At 37.7% G+C, this 19667-nt stretch overlaps 1 protein-coding gene across 1 annotated transcript; it reads left to right on the forward strand.

Moving 5' to 3' along the window:
• The first annotated feature begins 11514 nt into the window (after positions 1–11514).
• Positions 11515–14418, forward strand: LOC122280129 (pentatricopeptide repeat-containing protein At4g19191, mitochondrial-like). The gene has a single exon (XM_043091109.1). It carries the CDS (start codon positions 11641–11643, stop codon positions 13798–13800), a length of 2160 nt encoding a protein of 719 aa, XP_042947043.1. The 5' UTR covers positions 11515–11640; the 3' UTR covers positions 13801–14418.
• Positions 14419–19667: the final 5249 nt, after the last annotated feature.

Here is a 19667-nt window from a genome sequence, read left to right on the forward strand (position 1 = left end):
GACTCTAATTCATAACTCTACAGCACCATCGTATTCACTATCCTCATCTTCCCCCTTGCCTTGACCAAAATAAAAATAAAACGTTTGAATATAGACAGATTTACATGAGCCATTTTGTAAAAACTAGCTAGCTTATGCAAGGAATTAATTTTGGTGTGAAATGAAGAAAAAATAATTAGATAAATGGTTTTCATTTTCCAGCTTCCATCTAAAAGCATGTTCATGTCTTCAAACTCCTGATCTTTGAATTGTCATCAAAGAAAGTATTGATACTTTCACTCCTTTGAGTAGAAGACATACTTGCCCATAAGTTGTTTTTCATAATATATATAGCCAGCCCAACTACTATACATTATCGTGCAACTCATATGTATATATAGCTTGGATTATTCACCAATAATTCAAACTCATTAACTCAACTATTCTTGATAATCAAGATTCTCAATTCAATGAACAAAAGTACATCATAAGTTTTGACTCTAATCACCTTGAACACAATAGATATAGCTTTAAACTATGCTACCATGCGCTGAGGTAATTAAAGTCATCATTAATACCACTGAGGTTAAGATCCCTAGAGTCAATAGGTAGATAGTTTTAATTAGTTGTAGAATTGGAGGCTGAATATAGGTTTGGAGAGAAGAAGTTTATTGACAGAGATAATTTCTAATATACATTTCCATATTATAATGTTCTTTAATGTACATGAAATGTTGTACAATCTAATGCACAATACATAGGCTAAAATTGAAGAATGGCAAGTATAGCAGCTGAGAATTATTAACATCAAATACCCATGATACGGAATGAATAATGACCAGAAGTGTTACCTCTCAAAGATTGGATGCCCAATCTCTTTTACTGGTACACGATTTTTCAATTTCTGAATTCACTGATTCATCAGGCAGATAATGTTGGACATATTCGGTATTTGGGGCTTTCGAGGCAAAACCCTCATGCCTAAAGCATGATATTTTCATTTTCTGAAAAGTAGGTAGGAAGAAGAAATTTTTTTATCAACTCAGGAATCATGAAGCTGAGCATAATAATATGGAAGGAAAAAATGATTAAGCAGTTACCTACGAAGCTAAGCAGCGGTGAGACAGAGGGCTGGAGAAGATAATGGTACACTGGGTTAGTGGAGAAGAGGAGAAGAGGGTGTAATGTGCCCCTTCATAGTAACAAAGAATGGATGTAATTTAAGGACATCACCCTCCAAGAAGCCTCCAAGAATTAGAGAGAGAAATACGAGAGAGAAGAAGAGATAGAGAGAGAGAGAGAAATGATTGACACTGAATACCCAAGTTGGCCTCCTTCCTAACTCACAGTTGCCTTTTATAGATGAATTGTGTATGAAAACTACCACCGACTTATTACAGTTCAGCCATTTAATGACTTAAAGGACAGCTATGAAACGGTACCTTTTTTATTTACATTTACTTATACTAAACGACATAATCACAATCAGTTATATTCAAACAACCAACACTTAACAAAACGCTGTGTATTGATCATTTCCTCTGCAACACTAATTATTTCAGCTTGCTCATGTTGGCCTCGATCCATGATCTCGTCCATTCTTGCATGATTCCAACCCGTAACATACTCTCTCCCATCAAAGCACATTGCCCACAAGGTGAGGAAACTTGTCATGCAAAGACCAATAAGGTTCCCAAGTCGTATCATCAACACTAGCCCCCTTCCATTGAACCAACACATCAACTACTACCCTATTGTGAACCTGTCTACTTTCAATGCTACAAAATGGCTTCAGGCTCAGGTGTCAATTCACCTTGCAAATCCACTGGAGGTAAGGAAGAACATGGAGAATGATGCTGACCCAATTTCTTCTTAAGACAAGAAATGTGGAAAACTGGATAAATAGAGCTGTTTGGTGGTAACTCCAACTTATAAGAAACCTGTCCCACTCTTTGAACAACTTGAAAAGGTCCAAAGAAACGAGGAGATAGCTTGAAATTTCTTCTGGCCACCAATGAGTGTTGCCTATAAGGCTGCAACCTCAAATAAACCCAATCTCCAACAGCTAGCTCCCTCTCAGTTCTCTTCTTGTCTGCTTGAAACTTCATCATTTCCTGGGCAGCAACCAAGTTAAGCTTAAGAGTAGAAAGAATCTATTCTCGTGTCTTCAAAATCTCATAAACTACTTGATTAGTAGTTAAACCAGGTGTATAAGACTGGAGCTGAGTTATGGAATCATCTTAGTTGAAGTGTGAGGAGTTGAATTATACCACCATTCAGCCATAGTCAACCAATCAAATCACAACTTTGGCCTATCCCCAGTAAAGCTTCTCAAGAAGTGCTCAATACACTTGTTAACTGCCTCAGTTTGACCATCACTTTGAGGATGGTAAGCTGATGAATAAGAAAGTGTCACACCTTGCAGCTTAAAGAGTTCTTTCCAAAAGAAACTAGTAAAAGTTGCACCTTTATCTGAAACAATATTCTAAGGCATACCATGCAACTTAAAAACATTGTCAAAAAATAATGCTGCCACTTTGGATGTTGTAAATGGATGCTTTAAGGCCATAAAATGTGAATATTTTGATAATCTGTCAGCAACAACCATGATGACAAAAAACCCTTTCGAGATTGGCAATCCTTTAATGAAATCTATGGAAAAATCTGTCCATATATGTGCAGGCACATGTAAGGGCTGTAAAAGACCAGCAGGGTAGACATGTTCTACCTTATTTCTTTGACATAAATCACACTATCTAATATACTGCTTCACTTCACGTTTAAGACCAAGCCAGTAAAAATCTTGTCGAGCTCTATGCAAGGACTTGTGAAAACCAGAGTGTCCAGCAGATGGACTAGCATGGACAAAATTCAAAATTTTTAATTTCAACTCAGGATTAGCAGGAATGTAAATTTTGCCTTTTCTAAACAACAGACTATGTTTAATAGAAAATGCAGAAGTAGAAAAAGAATCTCCTTGCAGAACTGTCAACTGTTCTTATGCCTTTGGATCTGAAGCATAAGCTTGCTTCAACTCCTCCAACCAAATTGGTGTAGGAAATGAAATAGCATTCATCAAGGTGTTAGCATCCGAGACTTCCTTCCTTGACAAAGCATCTGCTGCTTTGTTTTCAACACCCTTTTTGTATTCAATAGTGAATTCATAGCCTAGCAACTTAGAAATCCACCTTTGTTGAGCAGTTGTCCCCACTTTCTGTTCTAACAAGTACTTGAGGCTGTGATGATCAGTTCTCATCACAAAAGCAACCCCTAACAGATAAGGCCTCCATTTCTTGATAGCAATAACAAGTGCCAATAGTTCCTTCTCATAGGTGGAAAGCATTAAATTCTTACCCTTGAGAGCTTGACTCAAAAATGCTAATGGTCTATGATCTTGCATCAAGACAACTCCTACACCCACTCCACTTGCATCACATTCCACCACAAATTGCTTATTAAAGTTAGGCAAACATAAAACTGGAGGGCTGGTTACTACTTTTTTCAATTCCTCAAAGGCCTTAGTTGCTGTCTCAGACCATTGAAATGCATCTTTTTTCAACAAAACAGTCAAAGGTGCAGCTATTTGACCATATCCTCAAATAAACTTCCTATAATATCCTGTCAATCCCAAGAAACCCCTCAATGACTTCAGAGTTTTTGAAATTGGCCAAGATATCATTTCATCCAACTTCCTTGGATCAGCCCTTACACCATCTTTTGAAATTAAATGACCAAGATACTCAATTTCTGAACATGCAAAGTGACACTTTGATTTCTTTGCAAACAACTGATTCTTCTCAAGTGTATTCAACATAGTGATCAAATGAATTAAGTGGGATGACAGATCCTTACTATAGACGAGGATGTCATCAAAAAAATACTATGACAAACTATCTAAGAAAAGGTTTAAAAACCTCATTCATAAGTGCTTGAAATGTTGAGGGAGCATTCGTAAGGCCAAATGGCGTGACAAGAAACTCATAATGTCCCTCATGAGTTCTGAATGCAGTTTTAGGCACATCTTCATCTCTCATTCGAATCAGGTGATATCCAGATCTCAGATCCAACTTTGAAAAAACTGTTGAGCCAAAAAGCTCATTTAATAGCTCATCAACAACTGGTATTGGATATTTGTCTTTATTAAGCACCCTTTAGTTGATACACATTCTCCAAGACCCATAAGATTTTCTCACTAACAATACATGGGAGGAAAATAGGGATTAACTGGTTCTAATTACACCAGACTTAAGCAATTCAGCAACAATCTCTTCTATTTTTGTTTTCTGAAAATAAGGATACATGTATGGTCTGATACTCACAAGTACATAATCCTTCTTAAGAAATATCTGGTGATCACGAGCTCTATGAGGAGGTAAGGTGGTAGGTTCATCAAAAACCTTTCCAAACTTCTGCAACAAGTGAATAATTTCTGGAGGAGAACTGTCCTGATTCTTCATAGGCTCTATAGACATGAGCTGTAACCATACTCCTTTAGAACCAACTTTAGAAATCATGGAAATTTCTTTGTCATCTACCAAGGTAGAAGCAGGTGCTGTAAGGCCTTTGAGAGTGACCTTCTTCCCTTTATAATCAAACTGCATTTGTAGGTCTGCAAAGTCCCAAAGTATAGGCCCAAGTGAAGAAAGCCAACTAACCCCCAACACCATATCACACCCTCCTAAAGTCAAAGCAAGGAATTCAGCAACAAATCCCGTGCCTTGTATTTGTATGGTCACTATAGTAGTCCTACCACCACTGCTCAAAATGTCCCCATTAGCAACCTTAACCTGCATAGATTGCCCTTGTTGTACCACCAATCCACACCTTCCAACTAGTGTAGTATCCACAAAATTTTGGGTGCTGCCAGAATCAATCAAGATGACTACCTTCCTTTTATTAATTTGCCCCACTGCTCTCATAGTTTTTGTACTAGGTGTGCCCACCATAGCTTACAACGAAATAGAGGCTATGTCTGCAGATTCAGGCTCTTCATGTATCTCCTCTATAATCAATTCTTTCTCCTTTATAGGTTCACTAGTGGATCCCATATCCATTCCTTCCATCACATAAACTCTAGGTCTAGTACATTAATGGCCTGGCTGCCACTTCTCATCTCAGAAGTAACACAAGCCTTTCTTCCTTCTATCTTGCATTTGTGTCTCATTAATTTTCTGGTAAGGCATCTTAACAACAGGCACCTTAGGAGTCCCTAAGATAGATCCACCACCACTTGCTGGTGTGAATCAGTAAAATTATTCCTCCACAACTTCTTTGTACTCCAAACATATTCCCCCTGAATTTTTGCCAATCCAAAAGCCTCATTCAAAGTGGAGGGATTCAACATTTTTATTGGAAGCCTAACCTCATATTTCAAGCCACTCAAAAAACAACTCAATTTATTCTTTTCAGAAACACCTTTAATGCTGTTGGAAAGCAATTCAAACTCAGTCTTATATGAAGTAACAGAATGAACCTGTTTAAGGCGTGTCAATGCTTCCATAGGATCATCATAAGCAGTTGAACCAAATCTAACTTGCAATGCCTGAGTAAATTCCTCCCACGAATTAAAAATTCCAGAGTCACTAGCATCCTGGAACCATACCAAGCTGCATCATCCATATGAAAGGAAGCCAAGAAAATTCTCTGAACAGGAGGCACTTGATGATACAAAAAATACTAATTAACTTTATAAATCCATGCCTAAGGCGCTCTCCCACCAAATCTAGGAAAATCTAACTTTAATGCCCTAATATTGGGCCTTTCACCCATATTTCTACAATAAACCTCTCTCATACCTTCTTGACCATCGTCATCACCTCCAAGATGATTATGCACGTTCCTCACATTTTGTGCATTAACCTCAGATTGATTATTATAGGAAATCTTTGAAATGTGATGTAATAGTTCTGCAAACCTCCTATCCTGACTCTCCCTTTCCACCCTAGTTGTTTCTTGCTATTGAACCATAATAGAAATAGTATCTTCGATCTGCTTCTGCTGACGCTCCTACTGTACACGCAAATGATTCACAGAATCAAGAATCTGTGCATAGGATCTCGTTCCTTCTGCCATTATTGACTAGTGATACCAAAATGTAATGTGTCCCTTCACAGTAACAAAGAATGGATGTAATTCGAGGACATCACCCTCCAAGAAGCCTCCAAGAATTAGAGAGAGAAATACGCGAGAGAGAGAGAGAGAGAGAGAGAGAGAGAGAGAGAGAGAGAGAGAGAGAGAGAGAGAGAGAAATGATTGACACTGAATACCCAAGTTGGCCTCCTTCCCAACTCACGGTTGCCTTTTATAGATGAATTGTGTATGAAAACTACCACTGACTTATTACAGTTCAGCCATTTAATGACTTAAACGACAACTATGAAACGTACCGTTTTTATTTACATTTACTTATACTAAATGACACAATCACAATCAGTTATATTCAAACAACCAACACTTAACAAAATGCTGCGTATTGATAATTTCCTCTGCAACACTAATTACTTCAGCTTGCTCATGTTTGCCTCGATCCATGATCTCGTCCATTCTTGCATGATTCCAACCCGGAACAGAGGGCTGGAGAAGATGATGGTACACTGGCTTGGTGGAGAAGACGAGGAGACACTGGCTTCGTGGAGAAGATAAGACGAGAGCTTCAATTCTGAGTTCGTGGGGGGAGGGAGATGGAAGGCTAACTTCCACACGAAGACGATGGGAAAGCTGAAATGGGTCTCGATTGGGATGATGGAGGGGAATTCTTACGTTTGAATTAAAATGTAAATGACGCCGTTTTGAAATGGTGCCACATAGGACACACTGATGCGGGGTTCCGCAGCTCGGTCGTAAGTAGACTTTTTGATATATATATATATATAAAGTAATTCCACATAAATCGTGCAGTACATAAATATCGCGTAATTGCTTTAAAAAAAATAGAGTCTATTTTTAAAAAATTAGTTTTTTCATGTGAATCCTATATTTTTCAAAGTGATTACGCGATGGTTGCACAATTCACGATTACAAATAGTTTTTCTCATCTAAATTAAAGTAAACTTAATAAGAAGTTAACAGAAATTATAGATTTATACAAGTTAGTGTTTTATTTAGAGATATAATTACAACACTAGAAAGTTTGTTAACAAGAGACCAGACTTTATGTCGTTGTTTCAACGACAGGATTGATGGAGAGAATATTCAGTTTGTTTGGACACAATTGTCCAAATTGATTTATTTTTACGCCAAGATAGATGATCTATTCTTTTTCTGGAACTTTGATTATAATATTTTTGAGATATGGTAAATGATCCTGTATGAAGTAATGAGAATATACAAATTTTTTAATTTTACATTTTTGTTATTTTTTTTAAGTGTTTAGACAATTTATATAGTATAGTTCAAATATTAAATATATAGTTCGTAGTTTGTTTGAATTGTGTATTTTATTATATATTAAATATATTTTATTATGATCAAAATAATAATTCATTCATAAGTTGTATGGTTCGGATGAATGCATTTATTATTTAATGAATATTGTTGTTATGGAATGAATTTTTATTTTATTATACTTAACTATTATTCAAATGTTTTATTGAATAATTGTTTTATACACATTATTTCTACAGATTTGTACTAAAATATAATATTTCAATTTAATATTTGCATGACTCAAAATTAAAGGAAATAAAATGTTACACAACATTAAAATTTAATTTGTAAACATTTTCTTCTGAATCTCGTGGAAGGTATAAAGAAAAATGCTATTGGCAACCATAAGGGGCACCGCGGGGGAACCATTGCCCCTGTAGAAAATGAAATGATGCGATCAAAACGGCGCGTTTTATTTTTTTCTTCAGCACTGGATTAGGGGTGGCAATATGTTACACGACCCGTTAACCTAACACGAACACGACATGATAATAGCAGGTTAGGATTTAATCCTAACGGGTTCTGGTCAAAACGGGTTGACCCATTAAAATACGATTGCTTAAAGGGTTGATAATGAGTCAACCCGTTATGACACATTAAGAAAGTTAAAGTTACAATTATACCCTTATACCTAAAAGTAAAATTGTTAAAATTTCAATTTCGATAATTTTATTGTTTAGATTGTAATTTTGGAATTGTAGGTTAGTTTTATAATTTTTATAGATATTATGATTTTAATATTTATATTAAATTATATTAAATTTAATCAGATCAAACGGGCTAATTTCAAGCCTATTCAATCTATTTACATAAACAGTTTGAAACGTGTCGTATTATGTCATATTAACCTATTTCGTAATATTCATTAAAGGGTCAAAACAGATTAACACGACACAACCTGTTATGTTAATGGGTCGTGTTAGGATTTGAGATTTTAACATGATAAATTTAACGGGTCAAGTTAGGGTTAATCTATATAATATAATATACATGTTTTGATACGACACGAATATGACCCGTTAACACGATTTGACACCCCTACTGACTTGATTGCCTTCGAACCCCTTCTCCCTTCAATCATCTTCAACACTCGAACTCATTTAGCAGTCTAGCTCTCTCTCCCTCCTTTCGTCTTCCACACATTTATCCATTTAATTGAGATATGAATTCATTTACCAACATGTTTAAACTCGACCTGACTGCCATACAAAGTAACAGAAGAGAGAACAATATTAGTATTTCTGCAAGACATTGATGAAAGTTTTCAAATCAAAGCACTATGATCCCTGTTCTTTTCTAAAATTATTTCAAGATCTTTCCCTGTTCAGTTAGGATCCTTAGGAAACTTTTAGTTTATACATCCATTCCTTTCAAGAAAAACACAAAAGATACCAAATTTATTTACAAGACCATTGGTGTGGTTATTGAAAGCCAAAAATAAAAAATAAAAAAGGAACACTTGAACCAAATCTGTGCTCTAGAGGAAAGATTGAGAAGAAGGGAAGGGACATTTAGGGGTGTGAGACTTTTATAGTCAGCTTTTCGGGTGGAAAGGAAATCATCACCGGCATGTACATAAAAAATCAGATATGGACTAACGCACGCCGGTGATTGCCCATAACCATGACCACCGACCACGTGTTGGGGACCTCGGTCAAGTCTCCAAACACTGAGGGTTCGATCCTCGCCTTGTTGCTCCTCTAGTGACCAATAAGACTCCTTTGCTTGGTGTAGATCACGTGAAACCTAATGGGAGCTTGGGTGAAGTGAGGCTAGAGTTCAATGGTGGGAAGTATGGATGGTGTTTGGGTTAGATCAAGGTTTGGGTGATGATGGTGCACGGCTAGTGACCCTTGGTGTGATAGGCGCCACTTGTGTGCTATGGTTGAATGAAAGATAGTCTTGGCTAGAGTTTAGAAGTGAGTGAGTGGGGCTAGGTTTGACGAGGGGTTCGGCCAAGGCATAATTATGGGGGTGGGTTCGACTAGGGCAAAGGTGGCTTGTGAGATCCTAAAAGTTAGAAATTGTGAAATTCCTAAAAAAATAGGATTTGAGATCTAAAGATTTAGGATTGCAAGGGTTGGCCGGAAATGGATAGGATAGATAGGGAAAATGTGTTTTGGTGGGAAGATGAGATTTGAGTGAGCTAATCAAGGAAATTGACCAATCAAATGATGGAGGGAAAATTGGAAGTGAGAAATTATAGGATCTAGGTTTCGGTCAAGACAAGGAGGCTATGGCCGAATTGCTCAATGTGAGATCTAGGGTTTTTTGAGTCTTTCTTGGCTATGGGAATTGATGGGGGGCGTGTATGGCTTGATGGGACGCTAGGGTTTTGTGGTTTGAGGCAATTGAAGATGATGGAAAATGCCAATGATAGGGCTGGCCGAAATTGATGTGTGGGAGATGGGATTATTCAAATAACTTTAATGAGATCTCATGAACATGTGAGGAATCACATGCAAACAAGAGATCTAGCACAAAACACCACAAATCCGAATTCCCCAATTGGAGATTCGGCCTCCACTCTCCAAATCAAGCAACAAACTCCACAAGAACACAATTAAGAGAAAATGGAAATAACAAAAGAACCAAACAATTCTTGATTCACGAATTGTACAAGAAATTGAAAGGAAACCTCAATATATTAAAAGATAGAATGAACCAACACCGATTCACGAATTGCACGGTGAAGATCCTCTCTTTGGGGATTCACGAATTGCATCCCACAAGAGCCTAAGTGCATGTGCACCGAAAATCACAATCCTCCAAGCCCTATGGCCGGCCACTCTATAGTCAAAATGCCAAAAGATCCTAATGAAATGTCTAAGGGTCCTATTTATAAAATTTACAAAGTGAAAACTCCCAAAAGGTCCCTAGGCAAAATAAAATAAAATAAAATAAAATAAACAAATGAAATAATAATTAATCAAGTCTTTTAATAAAATAAATAAAAATAATAAAAATGATAATTTAGCCATGGTGGCCGTGGCATGCATGGCCCATGGTGGGCTATGGTGGTGCATGGTCCACAGCTAGGCTAGTCATGGTCTGGTCGGCGGCTCGCTGCATGGCGTGGCATGATGCTATGTGTTGGTCTGGTGGTGGGCACGACATGGCGTTGTGCATGGCCTACTGATGGTGGGCATGGCATGGTGCCAACCTTAGGCCTGATGGTGGGCACAAGGCGATGCCGTGCTGCTATTGTGGTGCCCAGTCAAGTGGCTTGGGCAGTGGTCGTGTATGGCCCGGGCTGGTAGCCTGGGTGATGAGCATGCATGGCCCAAACTGATGGTCTGGGCTATGGGGCCGCAAGGCACGGGCTAGAGTCGTGTGCTAGTTGGCATGCCACTAGCCTCGCTTGCAAGACACAAACTGGAGTCGTGCGCTAGATGGCGCGCCTGTGGGGGCACGCCACTAGCTTTGCCAAGTGGTGCGGGGGCACGCATGCATGCGCGCAGGTACACGCTTAAGGGCACGGGCAAATTTGCACACATGGTCTGCGCGCGACTAGTAGCCACTACGATCGCTCACTGCATGTCATGGTTTGAGCCAAGGCATGCAAGCAAGTTAGCCATGTGACTGTCCTGACCCTTCATGAGTCGTGTCGAGGTATGGTCCCGGACAAATCTCCTGAGAGTTGTGACACCACAACCATCAACGATGAGGTTTCCCTTACCCACAACGACAATCACAACCATTCTCTAGGGGTGAAAAATAAAAGGGCTTTGCTAGATACAGTCGGGAAATGCAGTCGGCGTGCAGTCGGCTGTACGGAATGAATAAAAAAAATTATAAAAAAATTATTTTATATTCAGGGGGACCTACATGAATAAAAAAAAGTTATAAAAATAATTTTTTTTTCATGTAGGTCCGTTATTAATTCATTTTTTTCTTCACGACTGCACACCGACTGTATTTCCCGACTGTAAAAAGTATATCTCAAAATAAAAAAACTACATCGGTTCTACTTCTTCCGATTTTTTGCTTATGTTTCGTCTATTTCTTTTCATTTTGTTTTTAAAGTATACTGGCTGACGTGGCATTACACACGTCCGCCGATGCCGCAGGGGTTCCCACCCCCGGTTGGCTATAGCAGAACTGCTGCCATTTTCGGCCTTTTCCTTCTTGTTTGTCGAAAGTTGGAAGTGGGCGTTGAAGAAGGTGCATCCTGTAAACCCTAAAATCCGAGTAAAATAGTTAGCAATTGGCAGTCACCGAAATGCTAATTATAACATGCCTTGGATTCGACGGTTCAGACATCTCCTCCACGATCCTTTGCTACTCAAATTCCCACACTTTCCCGCCACCCAAACAAGACCTTTCAGCACGCTCTCTTCCTTATTGGATCTCTGCACTGAACCCCGACAGCTTCGACAAGTCCATGCCAGGTTCACCCTCCATGGCCTACACCAAAACCCAGCACTCTCTTCCCAACTCATGGACTGCTATGGCAAACTTGGCCTCCTCCATCTTTCCCAACAAGTATTCAACTCCATTAGTAACCCAAGTTCAGTTCTTTACAGCTCGAATTTGAGAAATTTGTTTAAGTTTGGTGAGTTTGAGAGAACCATTTTGGTGTACCAAGAAATGGTCATGAATTCCATGTACCCGGATGAAGATACCTACCCTTTTGTTCTGAGGTCATGTTTTTGTTTGCCATATGCTGGATATGGGGAAAAGGTTCATGGGCACGTGGTGAAACTCGGGTTGGATTCATTTGATTTGGTGGGTACTGCTTTGGTAGAGATGTATAGGAGCTGCGGTAATTTTGAGAATGAGCAACAGCTGGTTGAAAGAAAGTCTAATTGTGATTTGTATGATTGGAATTCTTTGATTTTTGAGGCTTCTCAAAACGGGGATTCCGAGGAGAGTTTCCGACTTTTCCAGAGAATGAGAAATAAGAGGGTTGAGCCGGATTCAGATACTATAATTAACTTGTTAAGGTCAAGCGTTGATTTGAACTCCTTACGGGCGGGAAAGGCTGTTCATAGTTTGGTTGTTGTGAGCAACTTGTGCAAGGAATTATCGGTGAATACAGCAATATTGTCTATGTATTGCAAATTGTGTAGTCTGGAATATGCAAGATTGCTATTCGAGGAAATGCCCGAGAAGGACTGCGTTGTTTGGAATATATTGATTGGAGCATATTCTAAAAATGGGTACCCCCAGAAATCCATTGAAATATTGCAGTGTATGGTAAGAACAGGGATAAGAGCTGATTTGTTCACAGCACTTCCTATGATTTCTTCAATCACACAGTTGAAGTCTATTGGGTGGGGCAAGCAATTGCATGGTTATGTAATAAGAAATGGTTCAGACTATCAAGTATCAGTTCATAATTCTCTTATTGACATGTACTGTGAGTGTGCCCATTTAAGTTCAGCTAGGAAGATCTTCGATTCATTGATAAACAAGACTGTGGTTTCATGGAGCGCAATCATTAAAGGATATGTGACCAATGATCAGTGCATTGGTGCTTTGTCGCTCTTTGGCAAGATGAAAGAGGAAGGAGTGAGAGTCGATTTTGTGACAGTTATCAACATTTTGCCTGTTTGTGTGAATATTGGGGCATTAGAAAATGTAAAATACATTCATGGGTACTCATTGAAATTAGGCCTCAACATACTTTCCTCCGTTAATACCGCCCTTCTTGTCAGCTATGCAAAATGTGGATACATAGAAATGGCTCAGAAGATTTTTGATGAAGAGAAAATCAATGGTAAAGATATAATCATGTGGAACTCTATGATCAGTGCATATGCTAAGCATGGAGACTGGCCTAAATGTTTTGATTTGTACAACCAAATGAAGCATTCAAATTTGAAACTGGATCAAGTAACCTTTCTTGGGCTATTGACAGCCTGCGTAAATTCTGGCCTCATTAAAGAAGGGCAGGAGTGTTTCAAGGAGATGGAAAACTATGGTTTCCAACCAACCCAAGAACACTATGCTTGCATGGTTGATCTATTAGGGCGTGCTGGGAAAACGACTGAAGCCAGAGAACTTGTAAAAACTATGCCCTTCAAACCAGATGCTCGAGTGTGGGGCCCATTATTAAGTGCCTGTAAGATGCACTCAGACACCAAGCTTGCAGAGTTTGCCGCAGAGAAGCTTATTATCATGGAACCAAAAAATGCTGGCAATTACGTATTGCTCTCAAATATTTATGCTGCAGCCGGAAAGTGGGATGGGGTTGCTAAAATGAGGAGCTTTCTTAGAGATAGAGGATTGAAGAAAACCCCAGGATCTAGCTGGCTAGAAGTAAATGGACATGTACACGAGTTTCGTGTTGCTGATAAATCTCATCCTAGGTCGGATGATATCTATACCCTTTTAAGAAACATAGAGGTTGAAATCACGGCTAGAAACAAGAGTTCAGAAACGCGGTCTTAAAACTTCAGTTTTGTTCTTTGGAAAAGTTTTTGGAAACACAAAGCACATGCGGTAGCCATTAGTCTAGTTGAGCAGAGATGGATTCAGTTGAATTGATGTCAAAAGGGTTATATATCATGGGAAGGATTCTCGCAGAGAAGTTAAGTTCAGTCAACCACCTCAGACAAACAAGTTTTCATTTCTGGGGCTTCACTCCATGGCTCTTCTTAATGAAATTTACTTTGCTCTTAAGCCAGCCCTAAACAGTCAGGATAAGGCTATCTTTTGTGGTTCTGGTCCTACTCTCCATTTTGGCACTGCCCCATCCAAGCCTTTTGCATTACCATCCCTATATCATGTTGATGGACTAGCTCTTACAGAAGTCAGATGCGAAATAGAATCAAGGCAGGAAGAAGCAAAGGAGTTTTTCTTTTCTAGGCGGAGTGGTGAACGAGTTGGGCTAGAGCTACTGTGGCTTGAGCTTTCTCACACTAGCCGAAAAGATACGACCTTTTACAAAGTTTCGAAGGTACTTATTGCAGAACTCCGCGAGGAACCTTTGTTCCCTCTACCGTTTCTTTTTTCACTTCTCCTGTGTTCCTTTCTTTCATACAGTGCAAAGAATTCTTTCCCTGTTCATCCTCTGCAAAACTATACCGAATAATCACACACAAAAAACAACCGAATTGTCATGTTTCCAATCCCATCAGGGAATGGCCAATACTTCGTTCAAGTCCATGAGATGTTCATAACCCATTTGAGCGCCATTAAGGCATTTATTACGTTTAAGGGGAAAAGGAAGATAAGAATACAATTTTGGGAAGCGGTAAAGCTGACGGATCCATAAGCATAATCAGCCTCAAAACTTCTTGCTCGCGCTTATTAAGCTCAGCTTCTCTCATTATTATCGAAAGGAAAATATATATAATGTAGAAGATAGAAGAAAAGAAAAACTAGTATTTTTCTCATTCTTCGTAATTTAAAAATATGTAATTTTGGGAACACAAGCCTTTAATACGAGCTTTTACTAACAAGATTTGGATTGCGATAGCAACTAATCCAGGAAATTAAAGACACAATGAAAGCTTGGTGAAGGGAGAGAGAGAGAGAGAGAGAGAGAGAGAGAGAGAGAGAGAGAGAGAGAGAGAGAGATTGTAATTCGTATCTGTATATCGATAATTAACCTGTGTACATGTGTAAGTATTTATATGAAGTAAAGTGTAAACTACAGGGTGGCTATATTTGTATACAAAAAGGTAACTACTATCTGACTTCTTCTTTATAGGCTAATACTCTTCCTCAAGATGGAGTGTATAAGTCTATGACACCCTTCCAAGGGGTTGATCAAAATATCACTAAGCTGATGAGGGCTAGAAACATGAAGAGTCTTTGTAACTCCAGCTTGTAACTTTTCTCTACTGAGGTGACAATTGATCTCAATGTACTTGGTCCTTTTGTGAAATATTGGATTTACAACAATGCGGAAAGCTGCTTGGTTATCACAAAACAGAAGAGCAGGCTTGGGATGAGGAACATTTAAAGCTTGAGAGATAGAAATTGGCCAAGTAATTTCCCATGTTGCTGAGGCCATGGCCTGATACTCAGCCGTGTTGAGCAGCGAGGTACTGTTTGTTGTTTTTTGGATTTTTCAAGAAACGAGCATCACCAAAGAACACCAAATAACCTATCATAAATCTACCATAATCAGGGCAATGTATATTTGTGAATGCCTTGAGATGCAAACCACTGTTGCTGAAAACAATAATCCCTAACCAACGGTTGATTTTAGATACCTAAAAATGCAATGAACAACATCTTGATGCAGTTGCCGAGACTTATGCATGAATTGGCTAAGTATTTAAACTGAATAAACAAAGTCAAACTTAGTGATAGTCAAGTATATAAAGCGGCCAATTAAGTCTGCGATAAAGAGAAGCATCTTATAAGAGAGAACCATTGCTAAGCCTCAAATTCTGTTGCATAGGAATTTTGAGAGGTTTCAAACCAAGAAAACCAGATTCTTCAAGAATATTAAGTGCATATTTGCGCTAGTTGAGAACAATTCCTTTAGACCAAGCCATCTCCAAACTAAGAAAAAATCTCAAATCTCCAAGATCTTTGATTTTTTTTTTTTTTTTTTAACTTTTTTGGTCAAGAAAAGACTTAAAATTCAAAATGGATTGAAGATTATTTCCAACCACTATTATATCATCCACATATTCCAAAAGTACAATAAAGTGATATGAGGTATGTAAAGTAAACAATGAGTGATCCGCTTGAGACGAAATAAAACCATATGAGGTAATAGCCGAAGACAATTTAGAGAACCATTGTCGAGAGGCTCATTTAAGACCATATAAAGATTTGTTTAGCTTACATACATCATGCTCCTCCTTACGAGAAAAACCAGGTGGGATGTCAATAGATGTATTTAAGTCATCATGAATAAATGCATTATTAACATCTAACTGGCAAAAAACCAATTTCAAGAAGCAGTTACTACTAGAAAGCATTTGACTGTCACAAGTTTAGCTACAAGAAAGAGTTTCCTGAAAATTAAGACCTTCAATTTGAGTGTAGCCTTTAGCAACTAGCCTTGCTTTATACTTTTCAACACTACCATCGGATTTATACTTGACCTTATATACCCATTTGTAGCCTATAGGTTTTTTTCCATCAGGTAAGGTGGTGAGAGTCTAGGTATGATTAAGTTCTAATGGTTTTATTTCAGCAGCCATGACTTCACGCCGATGAGGATACTAAATAGATTGTTTGAAGGTTCTAGGCTCAAAATTGGTAGAAACAGAAAGACCTAAAGGCTTACACGAAGGAATGAAGAAATGGAATAAGGAACAACGAACTTACCATTGTCTTTATTTAGGTGCCGACATAGTATGAGCAATGTCTAACTTCCAATGATAATCTTGCAGGTAAGTTGGTACTTTGCTAGCTCTGGAGGACAACTTGAGTAGTAGTACTAGAAGTTTCAAGGGAAGAAGTAAAAGTTGGAATAGAAGGAGATAACACAGTAGTAGAAAGAGAAGACATAGGAAAAGAAGCAATAGTGGCAGAAATTGGACGAGGAAGAACAATAGAATTAGATGGAACAGAAGCGAGAGGAGAAGGTGACTGAAAAGGAAAAGTAGTTTCAAAGAAAACTACATCCCGAGAAACAAAAAGACTTTGATTATCAAGGTAAAAAACCTTGTAACTTTTTTATTCCAAATGGATATCCAAGAAATAAACATCTCCTTGCACAATGGTTAAATTTGTGTCTATTTCTGGAGTGGGTAGAAGCAAAGCATTAATATCCAAAAACTCTTAGATGGGAATAGGCAGGAACTTTGGAGAAAAGTATTTTATATGGTGATTTGTTTGATAAGAGAGGAGTAGGGGTTTTATTGATTAGGTAGGCTACTGTCAAGATGCATTCTCTCCAGAATTTCAATGGAAGGTGAGCTTGAAATCTCGGGGAATGAGCAACATTCAATATGTGTTGGAGTTTTATTTCAATACAAGTCTTTTAGCGAATGGTTCCTTTAGAGGCATATAAATCATGCATATGAAATTCATTGCCATTATCAAATCTGACAACCTTTATTTTTATGTGGAATTGAGTTTCAAGCTAATGTTAAAAAGGATTGAACTGATTGTCAGCTTTGACCCTTGTCATACATAAGGTTGCAAAAAACTCAAAAAATGGGTAAACTGGACCGAACTGAACTGGTGGGTTCAATATGGTTCGAAACCGGTCCGATTTAGGTCTTGATTTAAGAATACCAGTTCAAACCAAACTGGATCGATAAATATATATTATTATTTTTTTATATCATGTATAAATATTTTTATATGATTTTTTATATTATATATTATATGCTAAATTGATAATTAATATAACATGAAATCTTAAAATCTTATTATTCATATTTATTAATCTTATAACATAAAACTAACACAACATTTGATATAACTTTGATTATGATATAACATAAATTAATCTTATAATTTTTAGTATAATATTTAAATTTTGATATAACATATAAATGTCAATTTATAACATAAAATTAATAAAACATTTTATATAAAATGAGCGATATGGGTCAATCACTTGCTAAGGTTTTGTCGGAGTATGATTTTGTTTATCCATAAAATCAAAAAAATTGAACTTGACTAGATTGAAATCGAAAGTTCCACTTTTGATGGTGAATTGGTCTGATATCGGTTCTTAAATTTTCAAAACCAGTGTAAACCGGTTTAATTTTTTAAAAAATGTTAAAAACCAGATTGAACCAAACCAGTCAAACCTCTAGTCATGCATGAGATAAAGCCAAGTACACTTAGAACAATCATCAACTATTGTAAGGAAATACTTGGAGCCATCAAGAGAAGATATTGAGAAAGGTCCCCATATGTCACAGTGTATTATTTCAGAAGGAGAATGTGATACACTATGACTCAAGGGAAAGGAAAGTCTATGTTGTTTAGCCAATGGGCAAATTGTACAAGGAACCGTGTTTGAAACTTTGATATCGTGTACAAGTTTATTGAGAACTAACCATCTAGGGTAAAAAAGATGACCTAACTTATAATGCCATAGGTCAAAAGGACATTGGCTAGAAGAAACATTATGTGTAACATGAGGAAGAACTGTGGCAATCTTAGAGCCTACTGTAGAATCCTGCAATAGATAGTAAAGGCCAGCTCGCTGCTTACTCATCTCAATCATCCTCCAAGAATGCAAATCCTAGATAAAACAAATATTGGCTAGAAATCTCAGGCAACAATTTAGATCCACATAAACCTACTGAAATAAGATTGAATGAAAAGCTAGGAATGCAAAAAACATTGTTCAAGCTAGGAACACAATGAAAAGCTAAGAGTTACATGTGCAGTGGCTCCATTTGGAAGTTTTATTGTATGATCGACAATCGAAGATATTGAACTAAAATAAGAAGTGGAATTGACCATATGGTCAGTGGCTCCACTATCTATGATCTATTGTTTATATTCATGGGAATAAGGTTTATGAAGATAAGAATTAAAGACAACGTATGAAGTTACCTTACAAATTTGTAAGTGCATTGTTGTCTGAAATGTTGACTTTTGCTTATTTATTAGTCCCACACCGGTGGGATGTAAACGAATATGCATTAGGCTAGGTTATAAATAAGAGGTTAAGCCTCTTAGTTTAAGTGCACCAGTTGAAAGCTTATTTAGTAACTTTTGACTTTAGTTAAATTCCTCTATTAACCTTTTGTAAAAGGGGAAGAGGTGTAAAGTTAAAGTTTTACTAGTGTGGTAGCTTTGTAGGTGTGGTGAGGAGAAAAATTATGTGATTGTAACAATTTTTCACATAGTGAATTTTCTTCTCTGGGTCTGGTGGTTTTTCTCCTGTTTTGGAGTTTCCAAGTAAATTTCTTGTGTTGTTATTATTTCTCTATTTTTCTTGTTATTCCTGCAAAGTGTACATCCTAGGGAGGTGAATTTGGAGGTCCAAATTCTCAACAATTGGTATCAGAGCCATTAGGCTCTTTTTGTGGGATGGAGCTTTGGTGTGGTAGTATGGATACGTACAATCTAAGGAGATTCTGTCTAGGAGATTGGAAATTTTAAGTGTGTCCATTGTGATCCTCCAATCTTTCCTGGGAACTGACTTAGTGAGGTACTATTCATTTCTACAGTAAATTCATCAAAGTAATGTCAGGAAGTAGGCCTTCAAATCTTGTCAAATTTGAGGTGGAGAAATTTGATGGGAGAATCAATTTTGGCTTGTGGCAAGTACAAGTCAATGATGTTTTGATTCAATCAGGATTACACAAGGCATTGAAGGGCAGACCAACACATGAAGTCGGCACTGATACTAGTGTGACTGGTGAAAGTAGCAGATC

The sequence above is a fragment of the Carya illinoinensis genome, chromosome 10, assembly GCF_018687715.1.
Source record: "Carya illinoinensis cultivar Pawnee chromosome 10, C.illinoinensisPawnee_v1, whole genome shotgun sequence".
NCBI lineage: Eukaryota > Viridiplantae > Streptophyta > Magnoliopsida > Fagales > Juglandaceae > Carya > Carya illinoinensis.

Excerpts from the sequence above, each read along its gene's own strand:
- LOC122280129 (XM_043091109.1), top strand. The coding sequence starts at position 11,641 with ATGCCTTGGATTCGACGGTTCAGACATCTCCTCCACGATCCTTTGCTA.